Source organism: Scylla paramamosain, chromosome 35 (genome assembly GCF_035594125.1).
Source record: "Scylla paramamosain isolate STU-SP2022 chromosome 35, ASM3559412v1, whole genome shotgun sequence".
Taxonomy (NCBI): Eukaryota; Metazoa; Arthropoda; class Malacostraca; order Decapoda; family Portunidae; genus Scylla; species Scylla paramamosain.
Window position 1 is genome coordinate 3804097 of NC_087185.1, and position 16273 is coordinate 3820369.

General features: G+C 41.7%; 1 protein-coding gene and 1 long non-coding RNA gene across 6 annotated transcripts in view; both read right to left on the bottom strand.

Moving 5' to 3' along the window:
• Nucleotides 1-1494: 1494 nt before the first annotated feature.
• On the bottom strand, nt 1495-5635 carry LOC135090571 (uncharacterized). Its single transcript, XR_010262043.1, has 2 exons — nt 5357-5635; nt 1495-2224 (listed from the first exon to the last, which is right to left on the bottom strand). It is a non-coding gene; the product is annotated as an uncharacterized LOC135090571 (long non-coding RNA).
• A 782-nt stretch (nt 5636-6417) lies between these two features.
• Nucleotides 6418-16273, bottom strand: part of LOC135090572 (serine/threonine-protein kinase BRSK2-like) — a 186336-nt gene continuing 176480 nt past the window's right edge. For 2 of the 5 annotated variants that reach the window (XM_063987440.1, XM_063987437.1), the window contains exons 7-13: nt 15323-15522; nt 14791-15009; nt 13569-13945; nt 12941-13107; nt 11753-11939; nt 9739-9911; nt 6418-9280 (exon numbers count right to left, since the gene is read on the bottom strand). In XM_063987440.1, coding sequence (XP_063843510.1) covers nt 9125-9280; nt 9739-9911; nt 11753-11939; nt 12941-13107; nt 13569-13945; nt 14791-15009; nt 15323-15522 — 1479 coding nt within the window. In that variant the 3' untranslated portion in view covers nt 6418-9124. Of the gene's footprint in view, nt 9281-9697; nt 11711-11752; nt 11940-12940; nt 13108-13568; nt 13946-14790; nt 15010-15322; nt 15523-16273 lie in introns of those variants that run through there. The other 3 variants (XM_063987438.1, XM_063987439.1, XM_063987441.1) reach the window with 3 other exon arrangements.

Sequence of the window (16273 nt, forward strand, 5' to 3'; positions counted from 1 at the left end):
CCCCAAGCCTGAAAAATCATTAACAAAATACAATAAAATAAAGAAAAATAAATAAGAAAAAGTATAAAGCAAGCATTCAGTAAACCATAAACATCGTTGGTGACACACGAGTACATCGCAAGTGTATCCTCCATCTTGTATTGTAATATTTCTGTTTTAATATCTTTTATAATCCTCTTGTGTCCATCATCTGGTAGTGTTTCTTCCTAAAGCCAACCTTCGCCTTCAGTCACTGCCGCCCCCCCCCCCTCTCCTCTCATCCTCAACACATTGATCTCTTCCCTGCGGCCGTCACACTTCACACACCAATTCGATGACTGAGGGTTTATATAAATCATGTTAACAGTTATCAGCCACTCACTCTCACCTTCCTTAGTATTATGCATGAATGAATAAAATGTATGAATAAATAAATAGGCACTTCTTGCAAGTAAAATATTCATAAAATAACTTTCACTTCAATGTTAACACACACACACACACACACACACACACACATGAATTCCCACGAACCTGTTCAATACTTGTTGTATAAAAAGTATTTACCAGATCATGTTTCTCCGACAGACATCCAATACCCTCCCGTTAATTTATCTATGAAATCAACACTCGTGGAAAAAATAAATAAATAAAAAATAAATAAATAAAATAAAATAAATAAAAAATAATAGTCTCCCCTACAACATGGCGTTTTCTGTAAAGTTATTCAGTATCGTTTTCTATGAGTTTCAGGGGCCTCCCTCACAGCGGGAGCGGGACTGGCGCGTAGAAAATCTGCTGCCTGTTTTAAATTTCTTTTCTCCGTAATTGCTTTTCCTTCTGGTTATTCTTTCCTCATGATTACATTGTTTTATCCTCCTCCTGTGTCACGTGAAACAACAACAAAAAAAAAACATGGTATCTCAGTTTAAAAATAGGAAATGTGCCACTTACACTTCAAGACTCGTAGAGATCATTATACTAACTCTAAATACGTGGCTATCGGCGAAGACTACAATAATTCACTGAAACCAATATTCCAGCAAATAAAAGATCAGAGGCTCAGTCAAGTTCGTCAAAGGCTAGTCCAGTTTTGCTTTGTTACGGCGACAGTTACGTCGTCATAATACATCCTCTTTCAGGGAGAAGTGCCCTGGGCGAGGCTTGAAATATTCAGACTGAAGCCACGCCTGATCGGATCCAAGAACGCCACCGGTCATGACCCAGGATGGTGTGGTGGTGGTGGTGGGTGGCAGTGTGAGTGGTGTCGCTGCGTCATAACACCTAATCAATCAGCAGGTCGAGGTGGGCGGCGTCACTCAGCCAGGGCGCGGATGCTTGTGCAATAGTAAAGAGGTGTGAGTAATATAAGCGTGCGTGGCCTGAGGCGCGTCTTGCGGCTCCTCGTCACTCACACAACAGCTTGTATCACTTGCTGGTAAATTCCAAGGGAACGCGTGTTGTCTGCCTCATAAATATCGTTGCAGACATGACAAAAATTCCAAACTTTACAAGTGCAATCATCACACTTTTAATATACGAGTATTAATACATACAATATTTCACAAATGGCATAACAATCACACATAACCCGACACGAGTTTAATACATTCTGACAATCCCATGTGCACTCACTCTTACTTAACAGCAATGGATTTCAATTTACATTTGTAGCAGTGAATCAAGCATTACACGGGCCGCGGTGAACAAAGGGCGGGTGTTACGCAAGCAGAGGGCGGGTAAGGGGCCAGGCAGACACAACAGCCTTGCATCACACACCAGGGACAGTTATGGCTGGAGTCACCGATCATAATGGCAAGCGGCGGAAAAATGTTTACTATCCACGGGGCAACATTTCTGCTGCTTTCAAGACACACCGAAGCATTGCCTACTTTCTAAAACCCTCCATTTGGCATAAAATTAGCATAACACTCGTGCAAGCCCTTTACGAGCCACTCAAACCATATACCGAAAATCATTAATAATAATAGTAATCAGCCCAAAGTGAGGTGATGAGGTTATTACATTAAACAGAACGACTCAACGTCAACCACTCCGTCAAAGAATGGAGTGTTGGCTGAGCTGAACAAAAGGACGCTTCCCAGGAGACGCCCAAGTGACGAGATGGGATCCAAGAGACAGACAGCAGTGACGCCCCAAAAGAATTCACGCTCTTCAGACTCCATTTCAACGCCATCCATTCCCTCCTCGCTTATCCACCGCTTTTCGAAACAAGGCTCGACCTCTGTTAAAAAGAAAAAAAAAAAAAAAAGTAATTCATTCTATCTCCACCTATAAATCAAAACATAAAAAAAAATAAAAAATAAAACACGAAATCAACTTACCACCACGCATTGTGTTTTGCTTCTCTTTTTTTTTTTATGGCTGAACGTTTGCCATTTCCCTCAGCCAGTTAGAAATGAGAGAATCAGATTTTGCAGCAGAGGAAGTAGAAACATTCATTGAGTCCAAAGTATGAGGAATAGAAGGACTGGATGACTGTGATAGAGGAAGAGGAGGAGGAGAAGTATAAGGTGAAGAAGGAGAAGAGGAATGGAGAGAAGAAGGAAGAGAAAGAGCAGAAGATGGAAAATAAGGAATAGAGGTAGAAGAAGAAAGAGCTGGAACAGGAGATGGAGGAGAGAGCAAAGGAGGAGAAAAAAGTGGAAGAAAATATGAAACAGGAGAAACTGCAGGAGGAGGAGTAGAAGGAGAAGAAGAAATAGAAGGAGAAGAAATGGAAGATGAAGATGGTTTAGTGTATTTAAATATCAAGGGTGTGAAAATATCAGGTAAACTAATTAACCTATTTTGACCATCATGGCCGCCACTAGGAAACACTGCATTATCCTCCATGTCCGGTGGGGGAGAGTAAAGGAAGAGATGGGGAGGATGAGGGCGGTAGAGAACAGGAGATGGAGAAGTGGGAGGAGGATTAACATGTGGGAGAATCAAAGGTGGCAAATCATTATTATTTTGAAATTGTATGTTATTCTTGAGATCACGAATAAAAGGGGGATTTGTAAGAGAGACTGAAGCAGATTTTGGTTCTGTGGTTAATATACGTTCTTTAACTTCACTAGAGGGCGAAATTGAGGTAAGAATCTTATCACTGTTGGAGGTATCTTGAAAATCTATATTATTCTTAAGATCACGTACAAAAGGGAGATTTGTAAAAGAAACTGTAGTTGATTTTGGTTTTTCGGTTGATGTAATTTCACTAGAGGGGGAGACTGAGGTAAAAATCGAATCATTGTTATTATCCTGAAATTGTATATTATTCTTACGATCACGTACAAAAGGAAGATTTGTAAGAGAAACTGAAGTAGATTTTGTTTTTTCCGTTAATGTAACTTCACTCACTTCACTAGAGGGGGATGTTGAGGTAAAAATGAAATCGTTGTTAGAAGTATCTTGAAAATCTATATTATTCTTAAGATCACGTACAAAAGAGAGATTTGACCGAGAAACTGTGGTAGATTTTGATCTTTCGGTCAATATACTTTCATTAATTTCACTAGAGGGGGAAGATGAGGAAAGAATCAAATCAGTGTTAGAAGTACCTTGAAAAACTACATTACTTTCATTATCTGGAGAATCTGTGAGAGGAACTGACACAAAATCTGCCTTTTCAGTTATCATATCTTCATTAGATTCACTAGAGGGAAGAGTAGACGTAAGAACCAAACCATTGTTAGAAATATCTTGATAGGCTAAGCTATTCTTACGATCACGAATATGTGAGAGATTCATATTAAGACCTGGAATATAATTTGGCACTGCAGTTAAAATCTTTTCATTAGATTCACCAGAGGGAGTAGAAGGCATGAGGCTGTATCCTTTAGATCCCTCAGTGGGCATAGCATGACTTGGCAAATCATTTTCAACAATATCAGTGACGGAGTAACTGTCATTGAACAATTTATAAGGAGGGACATTAGCCGTATAGTTTTCTTCAGCACTAATACTTTGATTAGGACTAAAAGTGAATGATCTCAATACCTGAAGGTGTAATCCAGGGAACAGTGAAGGAGGAGACCCAGGTTTAGTATTCTCTGGATCAAGACTATTGCTAGACTTATCATGGGTGAAGAAATTAGGATCTAGACCAGATATATTGAAGAGCGTCAGATTAGCAGTTGTAGTAGTTATGGTAGTAGTAGTAGTAGGTGTAGTTGTGGAGGTAGCGGTAGTGTTATGAGGATGGGTAGTGGATGTCGTAGTAGTGTTATGTGGATGAGTGGTGGATGTAGTAGTAGTAGTATGTGGATGGGTAGTGGATGTTGTAGTAGTAGTATGTGGATGGGTAGTGGATGTTGTAGTAGTAGTATGTGGATGGGTAGTGGATGTTGTAGTAGTAGTATGTGGATGAGTGGTAGATGTAGTAGTAGTGTTATGACCATGCGTAGTCGAAGTGGTGGTAGTGGAAGCAGTACTAGTATGAGTAGCAGCAGTCGTAGTAGTTACAGCAATACTAGCAGTAGTGGCTGAGGTGGTGGTGGCAATGGGTGGCAGGGTGGGGTCGGGTTTGATGGCAGGGTATGGCACGCCGCAGTAAACATCAGGCAGGTCGTTATCAAACTGGTGCCCCGTGAGCCAACCGAGAGGAATGAACTGGGCTTGTACTGACGCCAGCTGCAGAGCCACCACGAGCAGGGGAGCCACGCGTGCTGGTGACATGGCTCGGTGCTCACTGGACACTCGACACGCAATGCTCGGCCCCTTGTGGCTTAAGGCAGTAGTTTGTCTCGTGTTAGTAAACTGTTACACGCATGTTGACAGGCGAGTTTACACACAGCTGACGTTTTACAATCCGCAGGCTACTGTACAACGATTATGGTGTGTCTGTGTGTATGTTTAGGATTCAATGCCTGATTTTTGCTCTTTTACAATAATCACGTTATCTTCTTACATCAAAATGGCAATAAATCAACACAAAAGCCTAATACTTGGTCGTTTCAAAATGTTTAGTTCAGGTTCAACTGTGCATGTAATGTTACAGCAGCTATTCTTTCAGTATTTACGTAAGTCACCGCATGGCCGGGATATTACATCTAGTACAATGTAAATGAAAATGTGAAAAACTATGAATATTCTTATAATCATCTTTCTTCTCAGGAGACACCAACGTACAGCATTCAATATATTTTGTTTGTTTTCAGTGGAAATACATCTACTATTTTCACACACACACACACAGGTATAAAAAGGAGCCATATGATAATACGAGTGCCTGAAAATAAATAAATAATCAACAGTACCCAAATAAAGTATATCAATAATTACAAGGAAACTGTTGGGCTAAATCTCGTTATTTCTCCTGAACTACTCCAACGACCCTATTCTATTCTATATGATGCCAGACTAGCACAAATACCTTGTCAGCCTCGAGACGGTCATCTGGTTCGCCGCTGTTTTTTCTTCCTTTGTGTTGACGTCCCTTCCTTCTCTTCCTCCGCCTCCATGTTTATCCTCATTTTCTCATTGTCTCTTTCACCCATCTCCTCTATCCTTTGTCTCTGGCCTCTAGAAACACTCAACGTACACTTGAATAGTCAAGGGCCATTCACTAACTCACAGGAGGCGAGTTTTCACTGATAAACACAAAAACTCCAAACTCTGCGTGTTTCATCACGCGTTGCTGCTCAGTGCTGTGTAGCTTCGGTGCGTGGCAAACTTCGGTGAATTCATGGTCTTTCTCTGATATATAGTGAATGGTTCCTGTTCATAAATCAAAATGTATGTGGTAAATAATTTTAGAATCGTGAATGTGCAAAATCTATCCAATAATAGTAGTAGTTCATTAAAGTATAGTACCACTCCGTAAATAATACAGTCCTGGGTGCCGTGTACGTTAATGTCCCCGGCTTTCCTTCGCTGCCGTCACGTGAGGGTATAAACCTCAGTACACGTGGTCATAGCATACAGGAAGTTTAAAATTGTGTGCTAGGAAGTATCTGACGTGGGATTAAGATGACAGATATAATAAAAGTTGAGGAACACTGAACAGATTGTAAGTTATTAAGTAAACTAAATACTGCTGTTATAAAAGTAGTAATAATATATAATGATATAATGTATAATAGTAATAATAATAATTAATAAACTCATTACTTCATTATTCCATATTATATTTCTCTCTAATTTTCATGACTAAACCAATTTCTCAGATAATTACTTTCCTTCACCTCAGGTTCAACCATCTGTCCTAACAGACAGTTACTAAGTGTTAATTAAGGGAACAGTTTCCTCACTTTCCTTCACTTTTATTTTTACCAACACCACTAGTTGTTCCACCAGGTCCATTACCTGTGTGTTTATCACACACCTGCAAAGCATTTTCAACATGACTGTGTTTGCATGACAAAATATATACCAAGCAGTGTAGCATCACGTTTTTTTCTCTCTCTCAGGAAGGAAAAATACAAAACTGACATGTCCTAGATACTGGTCTTTATATGAGTATAATACAGACTTAACAAGCATGTTTCTTACAAAGTAATATTTACAAAACTTACACTCACCGTGGGACAAAACCTTGAGAGCATAGGCCTAACTGGACGCTATAACCTGACGACCCTCACGCCCTTCCCCTCACCTGCACTATTGAGGCCTGGAGGCACGGGTGGCGAGGGCAGCGGTCACAGCAAGTGAACTCCCAAGAAAGCTGACTGTTAGGGTGATGAGAGTATAACTTAAGAAATGATAATGGAATATGAATGAGAACTCAAGAGACCTTAATTTATTGCTGTCCTCGCCACCAGGCACCGGTGCCCCGGCTGAAATGTGCTGAAGCTGCCCGGCACCCCTGTACCCTCCAGCCTGTGGCAGGCGGGTGAGAGACACACGGAGAGCCTCCTTGCTGGCTCGTGAGACTCGCCAAACTTTGTAAACGGTGGGTGTCATCAGGGGAAAATATACATAACTCGAGTCAGCTGGACACTTGAGTCAGAATCACCGACCGGCTGGCCTGGAGGACAACCAGAGCGTGTGACGCAAGACCCGGCTGGCCGACAGTCCATTTCCCAACACCCAGGATGTATTCTACACAGCTCCTTTGGTATGAAGGCAGCTGAGAAGAGGAGTCTGTAGCTAGAAGAAAAACTTGTACAAAACAGGCTGTATAAAATGGGGCTGCACTACCAAGAATAATGAATTCAGTGAATATAATATGTCGTTTCTAATAATGTTGAAGCTATGATAAACTCCCCTTTACACCATGCCTAATAGAATGTCCTAGTTTCCACAGGATAAACAACTCAGGTTACAATCGGATTTAGTCAAAACGGGATTGGATTCGGCTTAAAAGCTGCAGAAAATACAAGTTACATCGAACCTGACTTGCAAATGTAAACAATAGTCAATGAGGTGCATGATGAAGGAATGAATGTGTGTGTGTTTATATCAGTAAGTGGCGGCCGGCAACTGCCCAGGACATCTCACCTCCAGAGTCTGGTGGCTTGCCCCCCAACCAGCACCACTCCCGACAGCTTGCTTCATTGTCACTCATCTCCTGGCTCGTCTCTCAGCACAGCTCCACCCAGCTTCCCTTACAGCAGTACTGTATTCTTTAGTCATCCGATAAGAGAACATGGAACACTCACCTATCATGTGCATTTCTTCCTTTGGTACTGACACAACTACTAATATTCAAAGCTTGATGTGATCACTTCTAATTTTTCTATAAATATATTTTGTACTCTTTCATCAATTCTGACCAGCCACCACACACAGCAGGCTTGTGGTGCAAGCTTACTGGGTCATAATATTATGTAATCTTTTTAAAAATAGCCCCTGATAAAATATAAGTTCCTTATGAATTTGATGGCTTCTTAATATTTGTTTTGCTGTTTACTGTATTTTGTGATAACACCTTAAATGTATTATAATTAAGTTATGATAATATAATTTTATATTTTCTGGGAGACTTAAATTTTCACAGATGCTAAATTTCCACTTCAGAAAGAGCTAATTATAAACAGCCTACCAATTTCTTCTCTCCCATCCCTTGAGGTTTTGACAAGCAATGGTTACCAAGCATTTCCAAAATAAGACCAGAGAGTAACACAAGATGTACTCAAGTAATATCACTGGATATAACAGAGAGGTGTGAGGTGACACATGGGGCGAGGCGCTGTGTGGACGCCGTGCCTCGGCTGCCCCTGCTTGGTGGGAGGTGTCAGGCAGGCATATGGAAAGATAGATAAGTGAATTCATGTGAGTCACAACACAAGAGAATACAACAGTTGTGGTTAAACCATACCAAGAAAATGTGCTAAATTTTTCCATTATTACATTACTAAAATTAGCTTTACAGTTTTCTCAGTCACATTTCCATCTTTCTATTTCCTTCCCAGACCTTTGCTAAAGTGTAATTCAATGTTACAGTATTGCTGAGACTTGCAAATTCAAGTTCCTGACCAGTTTCTGTTTCTAAGTCCCACATGCACGTCTGCGGCTTTGCACAGTTCTGCCTGAGGAAAAATAGGTTTGATGCTTGCAGTTCGGCACACAGACTCACACAGTCTGGCCAGCATTCTAAGGATGATTTAGGCTGGTGGTGAAGTTTCCACTGTCACTTGCTGAAGTGCTGTCAGTTTTTGGCCTGTTTCTATCTTGCATAAGAAATGAGAGAAAGAGTAGGTTTCATCCTTTTCACTATGCCTATAAAATGCTTTCCTAAATGTGGTATAAAACGAGTGTGATAATATAGTCCCAAGCAAGAAGTCACAGTTCCTTACTCCACCAGTATTTAGATGTTAGGAAGCCTATCAACAAGAAACTTTAAGCTAAGAGTACCTCTTGCATTTTCCAGAAGAAACCTTTCCCAGACAAAACACAACACTGATCATACCAGCAAGCACTACCTATTTCATTCGTCCTTAGGGGTAATAACAAATAACTTCAAAGTTAATTGGCTTACCATACATTAGTATATGGACAAGTTTATCGAATCACGTTGGCAACCAAACTTTAGCCGTTTGCCATGGCATTATGCATCCCTAAATGATATTCTGTCCTGATGAGCAAATGTTCTTCTCGACGGAACACGTGGCCTGATCACAGGGGCCGCCTGGCAGGAAGGTGGGGGCAGTAGGGCGCTGGAGCTGGCACCATGGCCAGAGTGGGCCCGCACTGCCCTGGACTACGTGGCCAGGTCAGACGAGCCCAGCTGCTGTGTCTCCGGGTCTGAGGTGCTGCGCCCGTTGGTCACGCTGGGCTGCGGCGACTCAGAGCCCCCGTGCCCACTCAGGTTCTTGCCGTCAGACTGGGACGCGTCACTCTCTATGTCACTCTCCGCCTGCAACACAAGACTCTGCTGACGATGCTTCCAGTGATGCGTGTGATCTGCAGCCTGGTGTGTGCTGCATGCAGTGTGTGCAGTGCAATACTATGTTGGTGTTTAAGTGTGTTAAGAAGGAAAGGAGATGTGCACTAAACAAAATCAGGTGCAGCCCTGTAAATAATGGCAAGTGAGAAAGTTCATACTATTTTTATACTAACAAGAAAACTTTAAGAAAACTTTGAAAACACTGGAACTTTCAGCACATGCCAGCTACTTAAGCAAGTGAAAATCAAATGATTTTAGTAAGAGCATGCAAAGTTTGATGTCTGTGAGCATTCCTCATAGATGCTCAACCTGTTAGTTACTAGAGGCATTCACTTCCCAGGTGAGTGTTCACCTGTGGTGTACACAGTGGCAATAACAAAGACGCACCATCACGTGGGGGTCAGGGTGGAGGTGAGCGGCTGGCTCACCTGTTTGCCCTGGGGGAATGGAGAGAGGCGCTCAGAGGTGTCTGAGCCGCAGGAAGAAGACTCGGACAGCTCTGTTGTGAATTTCCGGCCAACTCTGGGTGAGGCGGGGGGCCGCCGGCTGCACACCTGTGCCTGGATGTGTTCACAGATGCGTCGAAACCGCCGGATGTTACCTGGTAGTGGGTGAGGGTTAGGGGAGCACCACCACCAAGGGTCACCATGCACCAGCTACAGCAACTAAATGTTTGCGCAAAAAACTCTAAGGAAAAAATTGGTAAAGCAGAGGAAATGCTAGTCAAAGTCATGCATATTCTTTTATATAAAATTTATGATTGCTCAAAAGTTATTCACTTGTAAAAATAGTAACCAATTTAATTCCATACAGCAAATATCTACTTTCAAATACTTTCCTGAAGCACTTTACTTATTCTGTTGGAATTCAAAATTATATTGGCTGATTATATAAATAATAATCCTTAAATACATAAAAGATAAAAATAAGTATTATGACAACAAAAGTCAGAAATATATAATGTTAGTACTGTAGGACACAGCTGAGTACAAATATGTCCACAACTGCCAATAAGGATTTTAAGAGTATAACAGATTTATAACATTATAACTCATTCTGCACAGACTGATAAATAATTTGTTGACATGATGGGAAGGAACACAACCACCACTCACAGCAGAGAGAGGAACAAGTGTAGGAAGGATACAAGATTAGGAGAAAAGTATTGAGGATAACATTTTAAATTTTCAAGAGAACTGAGGCTTCATGTACCAGTACTAAGTGGAGGTGTGGCCATAAAGACAGAGGGTAGACTAACATTCACACAGGCAATTCATATCAAATGGTGAAGGCTAAATATCTGCATGGTGTGAAAAACAGGTACTAGTAACATCAAACTGAAGTGTTCCTAGACTTGCCATGATGTGTGATAGGTTATGAGTGTCATTTACTTTCTTCAGTGGAGGCTAAATAATGCTTGGTGTGAAAAAACAGGTACTAGTGATATCAAAGTGAGGTGTTCCTAGCCTTGGCAAGGATAGGTTCTGTGTGCCATCTATTTTCCTCCCATGGTGTACATTCAGAGGAGGAAAGTAAGTTACTAATGATGACTAAGCTTATCATACACAGCTGCCATAGATCAGAGAAGAATTTCACCAATGCCTGATGAATGTGTCTTACAATATTACAACAAAGATGCTGATGCTAATAACAATATGTAGTGCTAAGTGATGCAGTGTTGTTATCTATTGTCTAAGCTAGTCTAGAGCTGCATCAAGACAGCCAGAAGGGACTAAGGTGCCTGTTGGGGAGCCAAGGGCCCACAGGATGCCTGGCCTGAGGAAGGAGTATAGTCTTCCTTGGGGTGACACAGAGGTCCTCAGAGTGTGGGGGTGAATGGTGCTTTGATCTAGGCTACTGCAGTTGTGTTTGGTGGCTCAGTGTGTGAACTACAATACTACATTACTTTTAACAAGAGACACAACTGATACTGTATAGATTGCACATTATTGACACTCAAACCAAACCTGGTAATAAAAACAAAAATTTTAAATATTTCATTCGCTCAACTATGGATGCATTTTGCATATATTTATTGTAATACATAACATGATGCATACCAATGCTTACTATATTTCAATAAACCAATTCAAGCAAATATTTAGTCAAAAATGTTATTGAAACGTAAAAAGTAAGCTTTGCATTTTAACCAATCTACATGTTTTTTTTTTTCTCATCAAGAAACTTGTAATGTATATATATCATATTACAACTTTCTTGCATTAACATTACTTATGTATCGTCCTTTAGTACTGTACACTTAACCTTTTTTTGGTGGCCAAAGGAGGTTGTTATGGATTTTTGCATCATCCGTAGCTATAACTGATGGTGTGGCCTTGCCAGGGACGGTCTGGGTTGAGTGGTGATGTGCTGTCTCACCTTGGTACAGATAAGCTCAAGCTGTGAAGCAGAAACTACGAAATACTTGCTGTGTTTTATTACCCATCATACCAGAGAGCAGGATGAAGTTAATAGCGTAGAGTGGATTGGGATCATTTGGGGAATACACCGGTGTGATGTCCACCTGGAACCTCACGTGTCTCTGGAACACCGCTGGCCCTGCACTGCCCCTTTTATACTCCACCCGGAAGCTCATGGGTGACGTGACACTATGGCTCAGCTCTGCCACCTGCATACACACACGACAACCACACTGTTACCACCACAGAGGCACAAACATGTAAGGTATTAAAGCGACACACTTGCCCACACGTGAACTGATAACAAAGAAACATGACCTATGCAGAATGCAGCTCACCATGTGCAGAAATAGGCATATAAATTTGATTGAACACACTAACTATATTGGATCCATTCAACTAAACTGCAGGTAACTGTGGTGAGGGGGACACGGCCTGGCCGCTCTCTCCGTGGCTGGGTAGGAAGAAAACTGCCACCGTATTCCCTGCGTGTCGTAAAAGGCGACAAAGGGACAGAGCAAGGAGACTGGGGACCCCTTCCTCTGTATTTTTATCCCTACAATGAGACAAGGCAAGACGTCTTGTCTCGGCTATCCCCCCTTTAAGGGGGGATGTCAGCCTGGTAATGATGCAGAAGAATAAGAGAAAAGATAGAGGTACATTGCCTTACATGTTTGTTTAGTATGCTGTTGTACTGCATCAGCAGCCACAAAAGAAACCTATATAATGCACTCTTTGAATTTCAAACTAAGAGACAGTCACTGGAAATCTTGCATTAAAACTTAGAAAACTTGGAAACAATTAATATTACTACTTAAAGATTATGTGCATAGAAAAAGTGAAGCTGAGTGAAACAATTGAGAGAGATGACCAGACATGGAGTCAATTATACCTTTAATAACTCAAGAAACTTGAGACTGGTGCAGGGATGACAGGAATGAGGAGGGTGATGTATAAATATGAAGTGAAGAGGGAGGAAATCAAGGTCATCCACAGATTGGAAGAATATTGGAAGGGAGTGAAGGATCTAGGCAGGTAATATCAGTGCATGGGGAGGGGAAGCAAAAATAAAAATATAACAATATATGTGGAAGGGAAGTTATGATGCTGTTACAGTGCAAAATAAAGGAGACTTAAGATGAGGTAGTAAAACAAGATGAGGATGAGAGCTTGATGTGACAAAACAAACGAGTGAGAAAGGAAAACGTACGGAAAGAAAAGCGTGGATGAGGTCGGCCTTCACAGTGGCCAGAGCCTTGTCCTTGACCAGAATGGTGTAGGTCTCATCCCGCTCCGTGCTCATGAGGGAGCCGAACCATGACTTCTTAGTGAGCTCTGGCGAGGACTCCGGCGTGAGGTGCACCTCATCTGTCGGGACTGTGGTGCTGTGTTAGTGCTGCTCTGCCACACACACACTTTTTATTATGTAAGAGAGGTACTGGCCAAGGGTAACAAAATACATGTATAAAAAGACCCATTAAGATACTGTGTTAATGCTGCTCTAACTCATATTTCTTTTCTTTTATGTAAAGGGGAACTGATCAAGGGTAACAAAATACATGTATAAAAAAAGCGCACTGAGATTCCAGTCACTGTTCAAGTACATGCAACATCAGGACTACTTATAAAGCTGAAGTTACTGAAATTACTGTAGTTCACTTTCCTGAAGCTGCTTTATTTCATAAGCATATGTTGTGATGACTTTTTAAAATAACACATATATCTTTTACTATAAAATTTAATCTATAAAACTTGGCAATTATAATTTTACTCACACATTTCATCCACACATCTACAATTAAAATCCCACAAATGGGAAGTGCTGGAATGGCCGTTACCTTGAAGTTTCCTCCTGTGGAAGCGCGGGGAGCCCAGGAAAGAGTTTTTGATAGTGTTGAGGCGAGACTTCCAGTAGGGGGCAGAGTAGGGGGAGCCCGGGGCAGAAGGGGGGTTGCTATCATCTCCTGAGGTGATTGTGCCTGACTTCTCATTCCCAGCGGTGGTGCTGGTGACAGTGCTGACTCCGCTGGTGCTGGTGCTGGTGGTGCTGCTGTGGTGGTGCTGCTGGGAGTGATGGTGGTGGTGGCGGGAGGTGCGTGGCGAGGACAGGGGTGAGGCAGTTGGTGTCACGTTGTTGGAGTGAAGAGGGGAGTGCGAGCCGCTGTTGTTGTTGTTGGCAGACCGGCGGCGACTGCAGGGAAGGGTGTGCGAGGACCTGAGGAGAGACAACATGTTAAGGTGGCCTAAGCAAGACTTGAAGTGTCTACTGCAGGGAAGAGTGTGTGAGGACCTGAGGGAGGAGAACATGTTAAGGTGACCTGAGCAAGACTTAAGGTGTTTAAACTATTAACAGCTGTAAACCATAAACATCACCATGGATTTTGTTCTCTTTTTATAGTGATGGGATTTCAATTTTGGGATTCTGATGGTAGTTTTTTGATAAATGTATTAATCAATATTATGCAACTACTGAGAAAGGAGGAAATATGAGGAATGGAGGTTTAGAATATGCAAGAATGTAACATGAAGATAGATATAAAAGAAAACTCCCCATCACAGCCTCTCCCTAGGAAAATGCTTAAGAAAAGATGTCAGATATAATTAGACAGACAAATACATAGATAGATAGATAGATAGATATATAGACAGACAGATAGATAGGTAGACAGAAGGATATATATATATATATATATATATATATATATATATATATATATATATATATATATATATATATATATATATATATATATATATATATATATATATATATATATATATATATATATATATATAGACAGATAGATGGATAGGTAGATAGATAGATAGATAGATAGATAGATAGATAGATAGATAGATAGATAGATAGACAGATAGATGGATGGATGGATGGATGGATGGATGGATGGATAGATAGATAGATAGACAGATGGGTGGATAGATAAATAGATAGATAGATAGTAGATAGATAGATAGATAGATAGATAGATAAATAAACTTATCCACCTAAAGGTTAGATTACAGGTAGCAAGGGAAGGTGAGGACAGGTGAATCACATACTGGTGGGAGAGGTTTCGCCGCGGGGTGATTGGGGAACCCTCCGCCAGACGCTCAAAGTGGGACATGGTGCCGTTGACGGAGCAGGTGTCCACTCGCTTCCTGGGCGGGTCAGCAGACTCAGAGCGGTACCGGTGGATGATCTCGTTCTCGTCCTCACACGCAGGTTTCCGTCGCTTCCGGTCCAACAGGAGGAAGTAGATGACCTTCTCCGTGTTGTGGCTGTGGGGGACAAGCGGGTCACTCAGGGGAAGGATTGTGTTGACCTGTATTTAATGGGTAGCTTAATGGGTAGCTTTGAAATTCACTGCTGAATGGAGGGAGTCCAATGTGTGAGTCACCTCAGCCATACAAACTAAATAGAGGACAAGCAAGATAACAATTATATTAGTCTGTATTTTAAGTCCACAAGGAAGGTAAGAGCCAGGAAGAACTACAACAAATAAGTAAAGAGAGACTGCATAAGTAAAGAAAACAAAGAGGAAAACTAGTAAACCACCTAATGAAGGATCAACCAATAAGAAGAGGCACTTACCAGGGGTCGAGGAGGTCCAGCATCACCTTGTCCTTGTCCTTGAAGCAGCCAAGGGAGGCCATGTTCCTGATCACATCTGGGTCAATGCTGTCCTTGGTGGGGATGATGTGGGTCTGCACCACCTCCATCATGGGCCGCTCCAGCTCCAGCTCACCTTTGCCGCCCGCGATGACCCACGCATGCTTATTGATCTCCTCCAGCTGCCGACACACAGTAATGCAGTGACTGGAGGTGTGAAAGGTTTGAAAATTATCTTGCAACCTTACAGTCACTCAGTCCTGATGTCTAAGAGGCTGTATTTTGTATCTATCAGGGTTTGTGGATGAAAAAAAATATTGTCCTGCCCTTGGATAAACTTCTCAGTGATTCTATGATACTCTAGAGGGACATGATAGTAAGTACATGAGGAGTGAGGGAGGGAATGACACACACACACACACACACACACACACACACACACACACACACACACAAGGAGAATTGAGCCATCCTAGCTATCCCATCTACTTATGTGACAAAGAATACCATAAAATAAACATCACTCCACGTTCCCATTCTCCCAAGGGCGCAGTAAGCCATGGGGAGTGACGGCAGGGGCTTCCTCCCTCTGTGCTGACCAATGAGGATGATGGGAGTGCAAGAGAGGGTGATGGAGAGGGAGGAGTGAGGGGACCACTGTCTGTCCATCTATAAAGGGATGTTACTGCAAACCTTCAAGCTGGTAATGCATATTTTATTCCACCTCCTGTAACCTTGCATCGTAAACTGCCTCAGGTGTTAAATATGTAAGGAAAAAAAGGTATTTATTTATGGAAGCACTGTGGCATAGAAGCAGGAATGGATATGTAGGTATGTAGGTATGTTACATATTTTATTTCACCTCCTGTTAGATATTTTATTTCACCTTCTGTAACCTTGCATCCTAAACTGCCTCAGGTGCTAAAAATATAG